The sequence below is a fragment of the Cricetulus griseus genome, chromosome 8 (assembly GCF_003668045.3).
Source record: "Cricetulus griseus strain 17A/GY chromosome 8, alternate assembly CriGri-PICRH-1.0, whole genome shotgun sequence".
In the NCBI taxonomy this organism is placed as follows: domain Eukaryota; kingdom Metazoa; phylum Chordata; class Mammalia; order Rodentia; family Cricetidae; genus Cricetulus; species Cricetulus griseus.
Genome location: NC_048601.1, coordinates 22,898,505 through 22,920,244, shown reverse-complemented (window position 1 = coordinate 22,920,244; position 21,740 = coordinate 22,898,505). Strand labels below are relative to the sequence as shown.

At 43.6% G+C, this 21,740-nt stretch overlaps 1 protein-coding gene across 1 annotated transcript in view; it reads right to left on the bottom strand.

Annotated features, from left to right (window-relative positions):
- Positions 1–13,443: 13,443 nt before the first annotated feature.
- A2ml1 (alpha-2-macroglobulin like 1) overlaps positions 13,444–21,740 on the bottom strand; it is a 41,147-nt gene continuing 32,850 nt past the window's right edge. The window contains exons 30-35 of the mRNA XM_035449021.1: positions 17,671–17,886; positions 17,261–17,388; positions 16,910–17,000; positions 16,315–16,383; positions 14,116–14,218; positions 13,444–13,484 (exon numbers count right to left, since the gene is read on the bottom strand). Of these exons, the coding sequence (XP_035304912.1) occupies positions 13,444–13,484; positions 14,116–14,218; positions 16,315–16,383; positions 16,910–17,000; positions 17,261–17,388; positions 17,671–17,886 (648 nt within the window). The remainder of the gene's footprint in view (positions 13,485–14,115; positions 14,219–16,314; positions 16,384–16,909; positions 17,001–17,260; positions 17,389–17,670; positions 17,887–21,740) is intronic.

The window sequence follows — 21,740 nt, the reverse complement described above, 5'->3', positions numbered from 1 at the left end:
CTTACAGCTTTGATTTAGCATTGCAGGTAAGGTCGAAGTTCCTAAGCAGGAATATCACAGATTGGCCCTCATTAGGCCCCGGCAGCAAAGTAGCAGGAGTTAAAGCTTGGCAACCTAGGGGGATGGCTCAGCCAGGAAAAGTTCTTGCCACACAAGCCTGGTGACTTTAAGCTTGATCCATAGCTATCACATGAAGGTAGGAGAGAGAACCCATTTCACTGCTGTGGCAAGGCGTTATATCTCTGGAGGTTGTTAAGCACACGGTACCTGTTCATTCTGCTGAGCCCCAATAGAAGGCCCTAAATTGAGAGTTTTATTGGCTTTTTTTTTTATTTCCTTTTTTTCTTTTTCTTTTTCTTTCTTTTTCTTTTTTTTTTTTGTTCTGAGTTGAGAGTTTTAAGATCTTGATAAGGTATGTAAGCCATCAGGGTTGTCCCATAGTTAATTTAGAGATCTCCTCAACAAAAAGAGCCATAGCTACCAAGTGCCTTGAGGCAAGGGGGCCAGCCTGTGCTACTAGGTCTAAGGACTAGAGAAGATAAGCCCTCATTATAAGGAGTGCCCCAGGGTTTGGGTTCAATGCTCCAGTACTGTTCCTCTTTACTCCTGTAAAAAGATTTAGTAAAACCAGAAGATCAAAGCTGGGGGGAGGTGACCAAGCTCCTGCTCTAGAATGCCCAGAGCCAGCATCATCACAGAAGTCCAGTCTGAAGCTTCTTTCCCTGATGCCTTTAGGGCCTCATAGAGGGGTTAGCATCAGGCCAAACCCCAACATGCCCAAGAAGGTCTCTCTAGTTGTTTTGTGAGTAGTGTCCCCATGGTTAAAATGAAATCTGTGAGAGACGGGAAAGGCCCCTTATACATGTGGTTGGAATAAGTTCCTAGAACCAGACCCCTCCCCCTTTTTTTCTAAGGGAGATTTGAGCCTCTGAAAGAGAAAACATAGCCTCATGTAGGTAGCTTTTGAAGTCAGGGCAGTGTTTGCTCTGGATGGGATTTGTCTGAACCACAGATTAAAAAATCATCTATGAATTAAGGAAATTACTCTCACAGAGAATTCAAGGGAGGGTAGGTCTTTAGATGGGCGTGTCCAAAACAATGGATGCTGTCCCAAAGGTACTAAGGTGAGATGGTCCAGCTAAGATGTTAGGTAATCTGGGTGGAGGGGTCCCATCATTTAAAGACAAACAGGAACTGAGAGTCAGGATGGACAGGAATACAAAAGAAAGCATTCTTAAAAATCTAGCACGATGACTGGGCAGTGATGGTGCACAACTTTAATCCCAGCACTTGGGAGGCAGAGGCAGGTGGTTGTCTGTGAGTTCCAGGCCAGCCTGGTCTACAGAGCAAGTTCCAGGACAAGTTCCAAAGCTACAGAGAAAAACCATATTTCAAACTGCTTACCCTCCTCCCCCCAAATAAAACCCCTAGCATTATGAATGAAAAGGTATTATTGGAGAGTATGTGCCCTCTCTGGGGACTATGGAGTGGATTCAGGTCTACAGTCACATTTATAGCCTTTAGGTCCTAGAGCATTCTATTAGACCCATCTGACTTTTATTTTTAAAAGATTTATTTATTTATTATGTACACAATGTTCTGCATGTACACCTGCAGGCCAGAAGAGAGCATCAGATTCCACTAGGGATGGCTGTGAGCCACCATGTGGGTGCTGGGAATTGAACTCAGGACCTCTGGAAGAGCAGATAATGCTCTCTACATCTGAGTCGTCTCAACAAGCCCCCTGATCTGATACTGATTATTGTGGTCAAGGAAAGGAAAAGATTCAGCCAAGTGTGATGGGCTTCTCAAGGGAGTCATGCTTGTCTTTTTGTTTTGTTTTGTTTTGTTTTGTTTTTTGTTTTTCGAGACAGGGTTTCTCTGTGTAGCTTTGGAGCCTATCCTGGCACTCGCTCTGTAGACCAGGCTGGCCTCGAACTCACAGAGATCCGCCTGCCTCTGCCTCCTGAGTGCTGGGATTAAAGGCGTGAGCCACCAACGCCCGGCCATGCTTAAGTCTTATGTAGCCAAGTGTCAGACTTTTGGTGGCTCCCAGGTTACATCTCAAAGAGTTGTTCGGGCTATAACACTCAAATGAGAGTTACACGGAGAGTTAAGTGGGCGCAGCAGCCCAGCGGCCAGGAATTCATCAGTGAGAAGTTGTGAACAATTGTACACTTTAGGCATTAGAGGATGCTGGGGCCTTGGAGGGAAGTTGATGAGGTTCTTAAGGGCAGTTAGGACAGGAGTGGCTGTTTGAGGGATCCCAGAGTCCAGGGGAACCTTGTTATATAAGACAGAGGCCTAGAGTAGAGACTATACGATAGGAGTTTGAGGTCTCAGACATCTCTGGACCATTATAGGATGGGGGACTCCATGCTAGTGAGGCAGGACAGAAAAGCAGGGAAGACTGCGTGGTCATGGGGAGGGAAAAGAGATTCAGGAGTCTGGTAAACCTCTCACCAAATGACAGTCAAGAGTTACATCGAGGCCTGGAGAGATGGCTCAGAGGTTAAGAGCACTGGATGCTCTTCCAGAGTCCTAAGTTCAATTCCCAGCAACCACACGGTTATGTACAACCATCTATAATGAGATCTGGTGCCCTCTTCTGGTGAGCAGGAATACATGCATGCAAAAGGCTGCATACATAATAAATAAATGTTTAAAAAAAAAAAAAAAAAAGAAGTTACAGCAGGGACTTTCTCTTCCAGGGGGTCACACTCTTGCTTTCAGGTGTCTTCCTAAGTGCCTTCTTTCTCTCAACCCTGTGCTTAAAATCTATATTAAACATTAAACACACACACACACACACACACACACACACACACACACACACACACAAATTCTGCTAAAAACAAACAAAAGCCAGAATTATAGCACAATTAAATTTGCTGTGAAGGTTGCATACACTGAGAAAAAAATAATTATTTTCTGTAAAGATATTTCAATAAGAATGTTAAAATAGTAACAAACCATGCTTAAGTCCGAAGCATATGGAACCTTTCTCCTTTCCCAGATACAAACCTGCAGTTTTCTAGGACTTTCCCGAGAACCCTTTTCAGAAGATATTCCTTAACCTTAAATAACCCTTCTGGCCCTTGGTTTTACCTTATCAGATTGCATCCAAAGCCCATCAGGAACCACCTGGTCTTGTTTACCAAAAAGAGAGAAAGGAGAGTGGTTCATTAGAAACCCTTTGAATCTTAATATGAGAGCTATCAAAATTCCTGTATACTGCCACTGCTAATGTGTGCCCAATTCTCTTTGAAAAGTTCACATCGAACTTGGTTGGTCTCGCCCTTTCCCTGAGTGCTTCCTCTATGAATAATCTCAAATCTATATCAAATGCTCATCCTAGTAAAATCTAACTGCTTCATATTGACTCAGCTAAAACTCTTGTCGCTAGCAAAGTCCAGAGTCATGTCCTCATGGGAGGAGACATCTCCAACAAGACTCAGACTGCTGCTGCCGCCAGTGGCCTCAAGCAGCTATGTCTCTGGCTCCTCCCACTGCTACTGACATTAGGCATGCCAAAAGAGCCTACAGAATCTCAAAAGGCCTTAAAAGATGTCCCCAGTCAGGAAGAGAACAGGGAAGCTAAGAAGGGACAGAAAGGAATGGGTGAAAAGATGCTAACACACAGATTAAAAGCCGTATATAAGTGGACTGGTTGAGCTTGGCACTGATGCCAGTAAGGAGAACCAGGGACCCTGTAAGGAGCCTTGTAACCAGGCAAGCAAAGGCCTGCCTGGAGGAAGATAAAGACAAAGGTTACAACCCGGCAGGCAAAGGCCTGGTTGAAGAAAGATGAAAAGAAAGGGAGTACAGGCCCACTACTCGGCCATTGTAGATAAGAGTGAGAATGTGTGGAGTGTGGCTAAGTGTGATTAGCAAGATTTCGCAAACTATTTAAGGACCAGCTCAGAACTGGGAACTTTAGAGTGCACCACGACTCTATGTCCTGGAGCTCTCTTCCGCTAACCTAAAACAACCAGTTCATCTAGCTGAATGCCATACCAGCTGGGCCCTCAGGAGACTAGACAGCCTGAATCCAGAGGAACAGAAGTCTGGAGCCCTCAGGAGAAGCATCCCCTGCTATGAACCTATTGTCTGTGGTTCTTAGGATTGTTTGCTTATGCTTGTGTGTTACTTTGACATTTGTGTGAAGTAAAACTTATATACTCAAAACCAACTGCTGCGTTTGTCATTCCTCCCAGGTCAAAACCTGGTAAGGGCTGGAGATAGACCTGAAGGTCAAACCAGAGATGATCGTCTAAGCAGGAAAAGTCACTCCATATCAATAAGGAATGTAATTTTGGTCCTTGTCACATCAAGGTTTACCCAAAGCTCATCCTTGGAGATGGAGATCATGGGATTCTATATAAGCCTCAGAGTCAGACCATTCAAAGGGAGCAAGATAGGAGACCTCGTTCCTTGTTGGGCTACTCATGTTCTAAGAATGTCCTTTTTCAGGTGTTTTTTGTTTTGTTTGGTTTGGTGTTTTGTTGTTGTTGTTTTGGGTTTTGTTTTGTTCCATGACAGGGTTTTTCTGTATAGTCCTGGCTGTTCTGGAATTTACTCTGTAGACCAAGCTGGCCTCAAACTCACCTCTGCCTCCTGAGTATCAGGATTAAAGGTATGCACCACCACCACCCAGTTTCTTTTTCCAGTTTGAGCTGAGTTTGAGGTGCTTGGATAGAGGTTGGCCTTCCCTCATGACAAAAAGAGGGAGATTTATACTGCCAGCGGACACCCCCCTCCCCGTTCTGCAGAGTGGACATGGCCCTCAGAGACATACATATATAGGCTAGCCACTTAGGATGCTCCAGGTTGAAATGTCGTGGCGGACTACAATAGAAAGGTTTTTGACCTGAGACTGAGTTAGCCCCATCAGGCTGAGTGGGGTGGCCAGTAGATGGAGCCCTAGGATTTCCCGTTATGGGCAGAGGTACTAGCCTGTGCCACAAAGAGAACTTGCCACTTAACTCTGTCCTCTTCCTGCTTGGCTCCTTCCCTGCCCTGGAGGTCATGTGGACCCCTCTCCCCCAACCTTGCTCTAATTACTTGGAAGAAACTACCAGATAGCTTCCATGTGGTAAGGAACCAATCAAAAGTTAGCTGGCAGGCTTTGGATGTGCTTTACTGATAATGGTGGAATGCTGTAGGTAGCAAAGGCCCTCGGATGGCGCCAGGCATAGCAACCTTTCCAGCAGCCGCAGCTGACTCATCAACTCAGGACAGGTTCCCCCGCCCCCCAGCTGGGAGGCGCAATCCTGAGACTGTTACTATGCAGTAACTAGCAGACCCCCAGAAACCGGCCTTGCTCTTCCCGCAACATATGTCTTGCCCCACTGCAGCTTGGGGTCCCTGCTAGTCCACCAGCTGTGTTGGGGGACTGAGGACCTGAGTTAGCTGGTAATTAAAAAGACTCTTGGCTTTTGCATTGGATCTGGTCTTTTGGTGGGCTTTGGGGTCCAGGCTTTGGGTACAACAATTATTATTTGTATTTCATTAATATCTGCGCTGATCTTTGTTATCTCTCTACATACACTGCTTTTGGGAATTGGTCTGTTCTTGTTTTTTTCCGGTGCTCTAAGGATCCTCATCGGACTGTTTATTTGAGACACATCTGACTTTCTAATGTAGGCACCTGTAGGACGGCCTACACCGTTTCCCATTGATTGAGATACGTTTTGTATTTATTTTCACTCAATTATAGGGATTTAAATTTTTTTCTTTTTTGATTCCTTTAATGACTCATTCATCAATAGTATGGGGTTTTGTTGTAGTTTGTTTGTTTGCTTGTTTGTTTTTGGAGATAGGATCTTTCTATGTAGCCCTGGCTATCCTGAAACTCTCTATATAGACCAGGCTGGTCTCTAACTCAGAGATCTGCCTGCCTCTGCCTTCCTAGTGCTAGGATTAAAGGTGTGCACCACTGTGCCCTGCTTTGGCATTTTGACGAAACTGTAAATGTTAGTTAAATCCATTTTTTATGATGTCATTTAATTCCAGTGTTTATCCCCTTTTAAAAATATATGATCTGTTTAATTTTTATAGTGTAATATTAAAGTTACCCACTACTACTGTGTTGGCATTCATGTGTGATTTGAAAACTAGTAGTGATTGTCTTATGAAATTAGGGGAGCCTATGTCCAGATCGTATTATTTAAGATTGTAATTTATTCTTGATGGTTTTCCCCTTGATCAGTATGAAGTAACCCTTTTATCCCCTATGACAAGATTTGGTTTGAATCCTTTTGCCAGTTATTGGAATAGCAGAACCTGTTAGTTTCCTGGTTCCATTTGATTGTAACACTTTCCCCCCCACTCTTTTTCCTTTAAGTAGTGTTCATCTTTGGCTTGTTTCTTGAGGCAGCAAAAGGAGAGATTCTTTTTTTTTTTTAAGATTTTATTTATTATATATACAACATTCTGCTTCCATGTATATCTGCACACCAGAAGAGGGCACCAGATCTCATAATGGATAGTTGTGAGCCACCATGTGGTTGCTGGGAATTGAACTCAGGACCTCTGGAAGAGCAGTCAGTGCTCTTAACCTCTGAGCCATCTCTCTAGCAGAGAGATTCTGTTTTCTAAACCAATCTGCTAGCCCATGTCTTTTGATGGGTGAATTGAAAACATTTATATTCAGAGTTGTTATGTGAGGGTGTGCATTGCTTCTTGTCATCTTGTTCATTTTGTAGTGTTTGGTACTTTCTGAATTCTCTTTTGTTTAAAGACTCTTTGTATCATTTGGGTTTTCCTGCTGTCATCTCTTGAGTGTGTTTCTCTTCAAATTGTAGTATTCCCTCCAATATCCTCTCTAGGGCTTACTGGGTTGGTGATTACAAATTCTGCTAGCCTGATTTTATCAGGAAAAGTTTTCCTTTCACCTTCAATTATAACAGATAGTTTTGCTGGGTATATTAGACTGTGTCGGCAGGTGGTGGTGGTGCACGTCTTTAACTCCAGCACTCGGGAGGTAGAGGCAGGTGGATCTCTGAGTTCGAGGCCAGCCTGGTCTACAGAGTGAGTTCCAGGACAACCAGGGCTACACAAAGAAACCCCGTCTAGAAAAACAACAGACAAAGATTGGGTTGGCAATTGTGGTTTTCCTGAGTTTGAAAAGCATCAGTCTAAGACTTTCCTGTTTTAATGATTTAAATTAAAAAGTCACACCATAGTGGCGCAAGTTTTAATCCCAGCATTTAGGAAGCAAAGGCAGATCTCCAGGAGTTCAAGGCCAGCCTGGTCTGCAGAGCAAGTTCCAGGACAGCCAAGGCTACACAGAGAAACCCTGTATCAGAAAACAAAAACAAAACAAAAGTCTGCAATTTTCCCGATGGACCTGCCTTTGTCTCCAACTTGGTTCTTCTCTTCTCTTTTGCAGCTTTCAATACACTTTTTTTTGTACCTTTCTCTGTACATTTAGTGTTTTGAGTACAGTATGGCATGGGTTTTTTTTATTCTGGTCCTGTCTGTCTGGTGTTCTGTGTGTTTCTTGTAGCTGGATAGGCTTCTCTTTCCTTATAGTTGGGAAATTTTCTAATATGATCTCTTTAAAAACATTTTCTATGCCTTTCATGTGAAATTTCTTCTCCTTGTATAATTTGTATAATTGGCTTTTTCATAGGATCTCAAAGTTCTTATATGTTCCGTTCATAGACTTCAAAAATTTTATGATTGACCTTGACTGAATCATTCAATTCCTGTCTTTTGTCTTCAATAATAATTGGTGTGGAATAATTCTCTTGTACCCTGTAAAAATTCGTCACTCAAATTGGTTTAATAAAATGCTGATTGTTCAGTAGCCAGGCAGGGAAGTATAGGCAGGATCACCAAACTAAGGATGACAGGAAGGAGAAGTCAGAGTCAGGAGTCGCCAACAGATGCAGAGGGAGCAGGAGATGAACATGCCATGCTAATAAGGGTACCACCACGTGGTAGAGTGTAAATAGGAATATGTGTTAACTTAAAACGTAAGAGTTAGCTAGTAACAGACTTGAGCTACCGGCCGAGCATTTACAATTAACACAAGCCTCTGAGTGTGAATTTGAGCATGGTTGTGGGACACAGAAGCTCCCACTTACATACACGGATACTCTTCTCCCACATAATCTATTCTGTTAGGGAGGCTGTCCACTCTTATTGGACCCATTGTGTTTTTCATTTCTCTCGTGATTTTGTTTTAGATTTTCTTCAGTTGCCTTCTTTAAACCCATATGGCTTGGTCCTAGAACCCTGACTAGAGGTGTCAACAGGAAAAAAAAAAAAAAAAAAAAAAAAAAAAAAAAGGACAGACACATGTACAGAAACCCTGGGGTCAGGTGGATTGTGTACACTCCATTGGAGTGGTACCTACTAGCACCACAGCCCAGAACCTCAGTGTGTTTATCATGAATAGCACAGTGGGAGGAGTTAGCTGACCTCAATAGGTCTCTGTAGCCAGTGTTCTCAGGCTAGGAAGACCTGGGAGGAGGAAGGTGCAGTTGCTAGTTTTTGTGCTCACTATTCACTTATTTGGCTCCCGAGGAAAGCTTTGCCATCCCTCTGAGCCTCTCCTGGGAAAGGCTCTGCCACACCCATAGTGCTGAGGTATCAGAGTCCTTGACACAACCATGCCCATGTCTTTAATACAAACTCACTCAGGACTTAACTCAGGGCCTCCCCCTCTCCCTATAGTGAAGGGACCAGCTCCCCATTTCAACAACCATAACAGCCTAGCACTTGATTGCCTGACCTTGCCTTCGTCACTAGGTCAGATGCCTGCCTCGTGACAAGGAACCAATCAGAAGTTAGCTGGTGGTGCTATGCTTTACGGCTCTGGGTGTGCTTTACAGACAAGTGCACATTGACGCGCAGAGCATAGCAACCACCCTGGGAGAGCCTATGGGCCATAACAACCAGCTGGCCAATCAACACAGGGCAAACCCTCCAAGCCTGGAGGCACACCAATCCTGAGCCTGTGCGTACCCCTAGACACTCTCCTTACACTGCCCTATAAGATCTCTATGCAGTGGCTTCTCCACGTCTTTCCCCACCATTCGCTCGGAAAGGCCCGAGCTAACATGGGGTTAGCTCATTAAACAACTGCAATAAAGCCTCTTGCTGTTTGCATCAAATTTCCGCCTCCTCCGGGTGATTGGGGTTGTCGTGGTCCTGGACCGAGATCCTGGGGGCCTGAGCCTCGGGGGTCTTTCATTAGTTAATATTTTCTATCTCATTTTTTAGTTTTATTTTCATATTGTGGATTAACTCTGGTACTTTCATTCAGCTGTCTGTGTTCCCTTGGAAGATAGTTCAGGATAGATGGGGTTGTAGTAATATTTCATCTGTTAAACTGATTTCCCAGGTACAATCTCCAATCTGCCCCTGTGGGTTGAGCACTGGCAGTAGCAGCAGTCAGTATCCAGCATCTACTCTAATAATTGATGGCAGGTGACAGAAGTTAGAAATAGTCTTGGTGAAACAACCCAAAGCTAAAGCAACTCAAAAGACAAAACTTTATTCTTCCTCAAGAGGGTGCCTTACCCACAAAATGAGACGAGTGAGCTCACCAAGGCAGGGGGAAACCTTGGCTTTCATTCTAATGCAGGAGGTGAGGGCTCTGTTTTTTCTCTCTTGACTGGGATCTGACCTCACAGTCTTTCATGACTGGCTAGTTTAAAAAGAATCAGTTCAAAGGAAACTTTGGTCACTTAAGACCTGAGAATGTTGTAGAGCCTTGGTGTAAACAAAAGCTTTGGGGTGGAGGAACTATTAAAATATTTGCATAAAGGTTTTATGGGAGGGGGTGAATTCCTTGTCTAGAATCGAAGTTTTACAGTGTTTGACAAATACTTAATGCTCCTTACATTACAAAGCAGATACTTGTCAAGTACCAATTGTTTTAGAGAGTGAAGGGACTCCAATAGTTCTGTGTATTTTAATAGGTTGATCTGAGTGGGAGGATAAGAAAACAAGTAAGCAGTCATGGTGAGGCCAGACTAAGTATTAGGTTGTAGGATGGGAAACAGAGGAGAGGGATTCGCAAAGTGGGTGGGGGGAACTGAGGCAAAGGGGAAAATAGGGTGGGTATTGGGGGGTTTGGGCTAACGGTAGACTAAAAAGAAGAGGTAAAGATATGCACCAGATTTTGTACAATAGGTCAACTTCTGGGTTTTGGGAGATGTAACAGTAAGAGGGCATGGGGAAAGAGAAAGAAGAAAGAGAGAGAGTAAAAGGCGTGGACAGTTGGGAGCATCTGCTGCAGTGACTGTTAGACCCCTGGAAAACTCAGGTATCCGGGGTCCCAGGCCATGACCTCGGTCACCCCAATCACCAGGCGGAATCGAGAGCTTGATGCAAACTGCATGAGGTTTTATTGTAATTTAACAAGCTAACTCCATGTTAGCTCGGGTCTTTCATCCACCCGCCATGGAGGATGGCTAGCAAAGACAAGACCTAGGGCCTCCCAAGAGATCTTGTGGGGCAGCGTAAGGGGAGTGTCTAGGGGTACGCATAGGCTCACTATTGGTGTGCCTCCAGCCTTGGAGGGTTTGCCCTGTGTTGATTGGCCAACTGGTTGTTATGGCCCATAGGCCCTCCCAGGGTGGTTGCTATGCTCTACATCATTGCTGTGTGCTTGTCGGTAAAGTACACCCAGGGTGGTAAAGCATAGCGCCACCAGCTAACTTCTGATTGGTTCCTTGTCACAAGGCAGGGATCTGACTTTCTAGTGTCTAGGACAAGGTCAGACAAGCACGTGTTCGGCCGTTATGACTGCTGAAAGGGGAGCTGGTCCCTTCATGACTACTATACCAGTGTCCCATCCGGGTTTCTTGGAGAAATTAAACTGAATCAAATCATAGGGAATTTCAATCCATCAGAATCAGTCAGGCTATCTCAAAGAAGATTCAGCAGATGAGGGTGCTTGCCACCAAGCCTGATGGCCTGAGTTCAAGCCCACCCTTACAAACTGTCCTATGACCTCCATGCTTACACTACAGCATTCACATGTGGGTACACACACACACACACACATACATACACGTGAACGCATGAGAGTGCATGCAGGTGCGCACATACGCACAAATAAACAAATGAAAAAACTATAATAAAATTATGCTGTGTGTTTATATTTGTATTATTTATGTAAATCAATTAAGAAACAAAAATCAAGAAATCTTGCAAGATTCCCCCTATTTATTATAAAAGTAACACACTTGCTGGGTGATGATGGCACATACCTTTAATCCCAGCACTTGGGAGGCAGAGGTGGTGGGGGGGGGTGGAGGGAGATTGGGAGGTGGGGGGTATCTCTGTGAGCTCAAGGTCAGCCTGGTCTACAGAGCAAGTTCCATGACAGGCTCCAAAGCTACACAGAGAAACCCTGTCTCAAAAAACAAAACAAAACAAAACAACAACAACAACAAAAAGATTCTGGCCATTTCTGATGCTGAACACCTGTAAACCTTTAATCCTAGCATTTGGGAGACAGACTCAGGTGATTCTCTGTGGGCTCAAAAACAGACTGGACTATAAAGAGTTCCAGAACAGCCAGGACTACATGGTGAGACCCTGTCTCAATAAAATAAAATGAATTCTGCCCATATAATCGCGCGTGTGTGTGTGTGTGTGTGTGTGTGTGTGTGTGTGTGTGTGGTACTGGGACAGAATGAAGGATGGTTTTAGGCTTGCTAAGCAAACACTCTACTAGTGAATTACACTGTCATCCTCAACACAGTCTCTTAAATAGTCCCTGACTCTGCATCTTTCACATGCAGAGTCATGTTAGTAAAGATGATTTTTTGAGAAGTTTTGATTAGAAGGTTTAAGGAAGTGAAGAATCCCCCTTGTAACGTTTTAGCTGTAAGAAAAAACTTTGGGGGGGCTGGAGAGATGGCTCAGAGGTTAAGAGCACTGACTGCTCTTCCAGAGGTCCTGAGTTCAATTCCCAGCAACCACATGGTGGCTCACAACCATCTATAATGAGATCTGGTGCCCTCTTCTGGTGTGCAGATATACATGGAAGCAGAATGTTGTATACATAATTAATAAATAAAATCTTAAAAAAAAAAGAAAAAACTTTGGTATCTGAATTAGATCCTTTTCTGTTGCTGTGATAAAACACACAGCCAAGGCAACTTGTAGAGAGAAGGGTTTATTATCTGTCCAGAGGAATAAGAGTCTTTCATCTTCATGCCGGGATGATGGCAGCAGGCAGGTTTGGGGCTGGAGCAGCAAGATGAGAACTTACATCTTGGTCCACAAACACAAGGCAGAGACAGTGAAATGGGAATGGCATGTGGATTTTGAAACCTTAAAGCTTGACTCCAGTAAGGCCACACCCCCAAACCTACCCAAACAGCACCACCAACTGGGGACCAAGTATTCAAATAGCTGTGCCAGCAGGGGACATTTCTCATTCAAACCATCCCAGACTCCAAAAAGTACACAGAGCCAGATACACTGATAGCCTTTCAAAAGCTTTAATTTTTAGCTTAATCTCAAAGTTTAAGTCCCATCTTCCCCAGATTTAATGTCCAGGAGATGTGCTCATCTTCCCTGCACCACCACCTACCACCACCACTCACTCTCCGAGGGTCCCATGAATGGATACAAGAATGGCTGAGCCGGTTCTCTTCCACTGTGATCTTTTGTTGTCGAGTCCCCTGTGTGAGAGCATCCCTACCCTGTCTCTCCGTAAGAAAGTAGAGAGTCTGAGGTTCAGGCATTCTCATCAGCCACCCCTCCACTAGCCAATCAGAGAATCAAGTTGTGTGATTGGATGGAGCAAAACGATGTTCACCAGGTCACAGAGGGTTAATTCAGTTCCCTTCCAGCTTCCATCCTGAAAAGCAAGCGAACAAATAAATGAACAGCAGAAGATATGAAGGTCTTATTTACCCAGAGTGCTGTCCTAAGACCTCGGACCCATGTCACATCATGGTTCTCATTCTTACTCTGGCTTCCTGGCTTTTCTTTTCCCTGTCTGTCTCATGGTGTTTCATTTCAGTATTTTTATACAATGAAGATATGTTATATAAATACGTAAGTAAATAAATAATGAGGTAGAAGGTTGTCCTCTGTCCCGCCCCTACAGGAGGCATACATACATACATACAGACAGACATATGTACCCATAACACATATACCTTCACAATACACTCATAATCACATAGAAACCATCACACAAATATCACTATTAGTTTTTTTTCTGATGTGAACTATGGAGACATCGTGCTCTCTTCAAGACTTTAGGACAGTATGGCACTTGGGAAACTGGGGTAGGAGGTTTACAAGTTCAAGGCCAGCCTGAGCCACTTAGTAAGACCAAGACAATAACAGTATCTCAAAAGAGAGTTCTCTCGGCCGAAGCTCCCCTGCCCCAAAGTCCTCTTCCTTCTGAATGGTACCACCCCATCCCTGAACTGGACTTCTCTCTCTGCTGGACTCACCTCATTCACAAGGGTCAGAGTACTGAGCCATTGCCTGTTCATCTGTGAAATGAATTGACATGTTATTCTTGGGGGAGTTCAGAGGTGATCCTTCAGAGGTAAAAGTTCTGCTTTATCCACCTTCAGATGTCTCCAAGTGCTGTGAGCACATAGAGACACAGACACACTCATCAGTCCCCTGAGAACAGTGGTCTACTGCATTCCTTTGGTCTAAAGACCACAGCATAGAAAATACCTCTTCTGTAGATGAGCTTTTATTATCTATTGATTTTATTATTTGTTTATTTCATTTGTTTTTTCCAAACAGAATCTCGTGTAGCCCAGGCTGTCCTCAGCCTCTCTATGTAGCTGAAGCTAGCCCTTATCCTTCTGCTTTTGCCTTCTAAGTGCTGAGATTACGGTCATCTACCGCCATGCTTGGCTCCCCTCACCCCCACCTCCATCCCCAATACTGAGATTGAACACACGACCTTGTGAACGCTAGTCAAGTGCTCTACTGGTAAGCTATAGCTTCAGTTTTTTTTAGATGACTTAAAAAAAAACTGTTTTAGGTCAGGTAATATGATTTCTTACTGCCTGTCTTGTGAAGGAGTATTTGTAAAATTAAGAGCACGAGGCCATAAAAGTGAGATAAAAGCGGCCTGGGAGATGCATGTAGGCTCCCCATACTCACCCAGCAGGTAATAGTCATAGACTTTGATGGTTGCAGGTTTCAGGTTGGTGACCAACACACTTTGGCTGATGGTCAAAGTGTAAGTCTGAGTCTTCTTATTGAGCTGTAGGGAACACAGATCAAGCACATCAAAATGAGGGAGCCAGAGAGATGGCTCAGTGGTTAGGCCCTGCTGCTCTTCCAGAGGATCTGAGTTGGGTTCTCAGAGCCATGTTGGATGGCTCACAAACACTTGTCACTCCAGCGCTAGTGGATTAAATGAACCCTTCTGGCCTCCACAGGCACCCACAGGCATATCACACACACACAAACACACACACACACAAATATAGACCTGGTGGTGGTGGCGCTCACCTTTAGTCTCAGTACTTGGGTGGCAGAGGCAGGTAGATTTCTGTGAGTTTGAAGCCAGCCTGGTCTACAAAGCAAGCTCCAGGATACCTAGGGAACTGTTACACAGAAAAACCCTGTCTCAAAAAAAAAAACCCCAAAATACATTTTTAAAAGACAACTAAAATGAACCATGCATGGTGACAGCATGGTGACACACATGGGCACTCAGGAAGCTGAGACAAGAGAATCAAGAGTCTCAGGTGTGCCTGGGTGACACAGCAAGACCCTGTTTCAAGGAGAAGTAGGGAGAGGGAGAACAAAACAAAACTAAGGTGGAAAAGGGGACAGTATAGCTCAGTGGTGGGATGCTTGCCGAGCACATGTGAGGCCTTGAGTGTGATCCTCTGAACTACAAGCAAACAAACCAATGTGTCTTTCTGGAAGATGAACGGGCTGGGCAGAGGGTTGAAAATGGGACAAGGATATTCACATTAAAAGCAAATCTTAGTTTGGTTCGCTCTTTTCTGTGAGCTATAAAATAAAGGTAACTTTATTCCCCATGTGGAACAAAATTTGATAAAAAGTTGTACCAAAGTTTAGACTGTTTACTAGGTCCTTGGGAACGTCTAATTTGATTGAAATAAAAACAAGCTGAATTAAAATTAAATCTTAGCATTAAGATAAGATAATATGGACATATAGCATGTATTGAGTGCTTATTTTGTGTGAGGAACACTTTCAAATACCTTTATAGTCTTAAACCATGTAAGCCTCTGAATAACACTACAGGCTTAGCATGCAGTTCAGGGGTAGAGCATTGGGTTCAACCCTCAGCACTGCAAATAAATAAATAAAAACTGAAGAGTTCTAGGACAGATAGAGTTACCTGTCTTTTACCAATAACTCATTTCACAGTTAAGGAAACAGAGACTTTCAACAGTTCACAAAGCTACACAACCAATCGTTAAAACCAAGAGTTCAGAGCAGCAGTTTGGCTAAAGCTCTTGCTGTTAAGCATGTATTGTAATCTGGAGTCACAATGATGATTGTGCTACCGAGCACTCAAAACTGGCCAGAAAGAATGGAGATGGACTGACAGTGTAAAACACATGCTGGAATTCAAAGGTGCAAAAATGGGATGCATATACATAGGCACTTAGTATTATGTTTATTTTATGTTTCAGTATATTGTGAAGTTGAAATATTGGGGAATATAAAGTTAAATTAAAAAAAAAAAAACATTATCTTGAGAAAAGGTTTCACCAGGCTGGCCTCAAACTCATGGAGATCCATCTGCCTCTGCCTCCCAAGAACTAGGATTAAAGGTATGTGCCACCACACCCAGCTAAAATTTTCTTGATTGTGTCTACTAGGTTCAGTCCCTAGCACTGGACCTCGGAGCTACATAATTAGCCCACAGAACTATTAAAATAATAGAGCTTTAAGTTTGTAAAAATATTCAGAACTGTTGCCAGTGAAAAGAGAAACCTCACATTCATATTATCTATTGCGCTAAGTTTAATTTAATTTAAATGTTACATTTAACTTCTCATTTCAACAAAGCTCAAAGTTCCCAAGGATTAGTAAGTACAATGTTAATTCTCATCATATTTTTTCTTTTCTTGAATGTGCCTTATTAGAAATCTGGAATGGCATAAACAGCTCAGGGTATCAATCTATGGGAGGACGTTTGTCCACAGAGGTGGCACCTGCTTCGTGGTGCACCAGCATGGAGCAGACCTCTCCTCACACTGAGCACTCCCGGGTCCTGCATGTCTGCGTACATGACACTAGGATGTGCAGACGTCAAGGGAAGCCAGCGGATACGCACAGAATCCAGCTCTTTGGTTAGTTCTGAACACCTACCTCCTCCAAGTAAATGTTAAGTGTGTCTTTGCCGGACTCGACCTTCTTCACCAAGGGTTGCTGCAGAAGCTAGATTTTAAAAGGAGGTAAGAAAGAGATTAGAAGTCAGAGCCAGGCTGTCTACTATGCCGGGCGTAAAGCATTTTATTCCATTTTAAACTCCCGACATTTCAGTTTTACTATGAGATATGTTCTAACAAGTATGTATTCTTTTTCTTTTCACGACAACTTCAAATTCCAGCATCTTTTACGTACTGTCGTACATGGCCAGCATGACCCTGCTCTTTCTGGCCAGTTTCAAGTGCTCCAGAATAAAGAAAGTGTGGTATGTAGGCCAAATGTACAGTATTCGCCTAGTATGTGCAAGGCCCTGGGTTCCATCCACAGCACAGGATAAGAATAGAAACCACAACTATTATCACTTCCATTTTATATATCGGGTGCACCTCAACAGCCCTTTCAGATGGTCCGTTCTTGAGTTGTAAATGTGTGCACATGGATATATAGGATGATGCCAACTTCACCAGGTTTGGGTTCATCAATAATGTTAGGTTCCCTAAGACACAGATAAATGGAAGAAATAGAAGCCACCTACTAGCTGCTTGGTGCCTTCTACAGGACTGAACCCAGACAGCATCTTCACTTCCACAATGGCCATGTTGGAAGAGCTGCGGCTCCCCACGTAACTGAAGGCAGAAAGAAGCAGACTTGTGTCAATCTACTATTTCCACTCTTGCTACACTCTGCACACACACACACACACACACACACACACACGCACGCACACACGCACGCACGCACGCACGCACGCGCGCACACACACACACACACACACACACACACACACACACACGGAGGGGGGGTCATATGCACACCCCCACTCCACCTACCCTTTCCACACATAAATTTCAGTTCCCGAGACCCAGGTGCCCCCAGCTTTCCTTGCCTGGTATGAATAGTGAGAGTCAAGGACCGAGGCAACGTGAGTTTTTCACAACTAGCTTTTCCCGTTTCCACCTGAATGCTAAAGCTCTCCGGGATGTTAGGAGGGAAAATGTTGTATCTCAACACCGTCTGGTGGAAGGAGATAACCAAATCAGAATAAGGAAGGACTTCAAATTGGTATATCTCAGATTACTAGAGAGAGATGTGGTGTGGGAAGACACGGAGGGAGGGAGGGAGGGAGGGAGGGAGGGAGGGAGGGAGGGAGGGAGGGAAGGAAGGAAGGAAAAGGAGAGGGAGAGGGGAGATACCAAAGGAGAGAGAGGAAGAGGAGGGACAAGGGAGAGGTATCTGAGGTGAGACATCTCTGATGCTGTTTTCCCATGCACTCCATTCTCCTGGCCCTCTGCTTGCCTGCACATAGACGCAGCCCTGGCCTGAGGCCTCCACAGTGTACACTCCAGGGATCATGGGCAGTGCCTCCTGCTGCAGGACCAGTCTGTTGGCACACTTTATGTTGAAAGTGTGATGGAAATTCTCAGTGGACTTTACAACCACGCTGACTTCCTCGGATGGCACGTAGGCAATAGCGGCAAACTTGGCAAGTGCTTGGAGGGCAACTACAGTATCCTGAAGTAAAACAAGCATGGTTTACAGGTTTGTGAGCCATGCAGATTAACCTCAAGGACCCTGTAACCAATGGCCTGTAGCTGGAGCTGGCTTGGGTCACAGCACTCCTAAGTATAGAGAACTGTATTCACCTCTCCTGGGGAAGCTGAGATGGAAAACTCTGACAAAGCTGTATAGAAAATCACGCATAGACAATCATCACTAACAAGTTGTTATTGGACAGCATTAGGTCATCTGGCCATTCTGGTGAATTCATACTTAGAAACAGAACTTGGCTTCAAAGGGGTTATTTACAGAATCAAGTGGATAATGGCTTATTGTACATTTCATAGCTCTCTTGTTGGAGGAATAGCAACTACTTGATGTCCTAGAAAGTTCATACCTTCTACAGTCATTTATTCTGCAGTCATCTGTGCGGTGACCTCTGTCTAGTTGGAGAGGGTACCAGGACCCTTGAACAGCCTTTCCTTTCAGTCCAAGGCTTCTTAGCTACTGGGACACATAATATCTATTCTTTAACTCCGAATAAGACAGACTATCACTAAGAGCACATTGTATTGTGTAGCTTGAAGCTTTCCACTTCAAAAACCGCCATTTATATAAAATTACAATAAAGAGGAAGAAAATGAGATGCCCAGGAAAACTGCTATGTTCTGCTCTCTGCTGTGAGAATGCCCACATGCTTGACACTGTCAAAGACATATTACAGAATAAAGAACCTCACTTTTCATATCCCAAAGAGACCTAAAGAACATGCATATTTAGACAGCATTGCTGCCCTATGAAGTAGGGAGTGGGGCAGCCCTGTGGACGATACAAATCAGCTTCCCCTGTAAAGCTCTGTCTACCCTTTGTGAGCTGGAGCCATGGGATGGTCACTGTTTAAACACGCTGAAGCAACCAATGCAACAGAACCTCCCATGGGCTAAAGATTCAGGGTGTGTGTGTGTGTGTGTGTGTGTGTGTGTGAGTGTGAGTGCCTGTGTGTATGTATGTATGTGTGTGTATGATTGTGTATTGTGTGAGTGTGTATGTGTGTGAATATGTATGTGTGTGTGGTTGTGTGGTTGTGTGTGAGTGCTTGTGTGTGTGAGTATGTATATGTGATTGTCTGTTTATGTGGGTGTATGTGTATGAGAGAGAGAGAGAGAGAGAGAGAGAGAGAGAGAGAGAGAGAGAGAGAGGACTTTTTGTAACCACTAAGGATTTTAGTGAAAAGCAATTCTGACAGGCATTTGTCACCAACAGCTCTGAAGACTTCTTTCACTGCTTGCAGAATATTTATATTCTAATTACTCAGGGCTAGGCAACAAGATGTCTTTCCTGGCCAAGAATGTCCCAGAGGGGCTGGAGTGTATCCAGCTGGCAGACTGTGCACTTAGCAGGTACAAGGCCCAGGTTTCAATCCCCAGCAGCAAAAATTGAAAATAAATAAAAAACATTTTCAATCCCTAAGGACAAACAACAAAAGTTGTTCCCTGATGTAAGGCACAATACCAGATCGTTGTTTTAAAATTTATTAAATTGGTTGGGTGTGGTGGTACACACCTTTAATGTTAGCACTAGGAGGTAGAGGCAGTCAGATCTCTGAGAGTTCAAGGCCAGTCTGGTCTACATAGTTGAGTTTCAGCATATCCAGGGTTACAAAAACAAACCCTGTCTCAAAAAAAAAAAAAAAAAAAAAAAGTAGTGCTGGGATTGAAGGTATGCTCCACCACTGCCCAGCCTTATACTAATTTCAATAAATCAATTTATAATTTCCATGAAGACAAAAAATACATTTTCTTCTTCATTTGAGTAATTTTTACATGTTAGATATTTAATTTTCAGAACAATGAACTAATGACCAATCACCCTGCTATAAGCTGCACATATGTGTGAATTTGTATATATGTACACTGTGGATTGAACCCAAGGCTTTGCCCGTGCTAGGCAAGCGCTCTACCACTGAGCTCTAAGATAAGTTTTGATACATTCGAACTTATCAAAATTCTACCTTTCTTCTTTATCTCCTCCTGTTACTCTCCTAGTTTAATGAAACAGTCTCCTGGTCCCCCAAGTCCTGGGACTCTTTCCTCTGAATTACCCCAAGCAGCAGGGTTTTTTTATTTATTTTTATTTTTATTTTTATTTTTTATCTTTCTGAAGCAAAGTTTAAAAACCAAAACAAGCCACCATTAACCTCCTGGAATTATGTCCTAGCTTGAAGCCCGCCATGTAAGACCCCACCATAAGATGAACATCACTGGTTTCCAGGCGGCCTCTGTCCCATTAGCTCCAACTAAGCCAGTTTTCCTGGTAGCCAGTCTGCATCTTTACACATTGTTGTCTCTGTTTACATCATTTCTTTTTCCTTTCAGTAGTTGCCTACTAAAATTTTATGTATCCACTTAGATCCCTCTCTTTTAACCACTCTCTTGGAAAACGTTTCTGTTTTTTAAAGTCTGGACCAGGCATGTAGGTCAGTGGTAGTGTGCTTGATCCAATAGGCGTGCATTCGCGCACACATACACACACACACACACACACACACACACACACACACACACACACACACACATGAATGCATGCACGCACAAACAAACCACTCTTATCCTTCAAGCTGATGATATGAGTACATACACACACACAGAGATACACAAATACATACACATACACACAGTCTTTTGATTAATTTGATAAAGTTCCCACCTTTATGGTGTTTAATTCCAGATCGTCCTTCATGTATATGGTATTTTGAGAAAGGGTCTGGCTGCCTTCAAACTCAGAGATCAGCTCTCTGCTTCTGCCTCCCCAGTACTAGGATTAAAGATGTACACTCCTTTCCTTTATGTGAAATGTGACCTAGCTTTCCTTCTATGGTGTAAATATTTGGAGTAGAGATTATATCATATTAACTTTCTGGTACTTGCAATAGTAGAGGGGAACATGCCCATGAACCCTCAGTTTTCATATGTACAAATCCCCTAATAGGCTTTATAATTTGTTAACATATAATTTTTGCCATAATCATAGATGTCCTATTTCTATTTACATATTGTCCTAACTTGGTTTCTTCTTTCTTTCTTTCTTTCTTTCTTTCTTTCTTTCTTTCTTTTTTTTTTTTCAAAACAGGGTTTCTCTGTGTAACAGCCCTAGCTGTCCTGGAACTCCCTCTGGAGACCAGGCTGGCCTCGAACTCATAGAGATCCGCCTGCCTCTGCCTCCCCAGTGCTAGGATTAAAGGTGTGCACCACCACTGTCTGGCTCCTAGTTTGGTTTCTATTGCTGTGGTAAACACCATGACCAAAAGCAATTTGAGGAAGAAAGGATTTATTTGTATATGACCAAATTACAGTCCATCAATGAGGCAAGAATTCAAACAGGGCAGGAACCTGGCAGCATAAACTGAAGCAACTGCCAAGGAACAACACTGCTTATTGGCTTGCCCTCCCGGCTTGCCCAGCTTCCCTCCTTGCTTCCTTCCTTGGGCTTTTGTTTTGTTTTGCTTTCTTTTGTTTTTTAAGACAAGGTTTCTCTGTGTAGCCCCAGTGGTCCTGGCACTCGTTCTGTGGTCCAGGCTGGCCTTGAATTCAGAGAAACACCTGCCTCTGCCTCCTGAGTGCTGGGAGTAAAGGTGTATGCTTCCACCTGGTTCAAGCTGCTTTCTTTTAATTAATTAATTAATTAATTTATATTACATATAGTGTTCTGTTTGCATATACACCTCCATGCCAGAAGGGGGCACTGGACCTCATTACAGATGGTTGTGAGCCACCATGTGTTGCTGGGAATTGAACTCAGAACTCAGAACCTCTGAGCCAGTGCTCTTAACCTCTGAGCCATCTCTCTAGCCCTCAGGCTGCTTTCTCAAT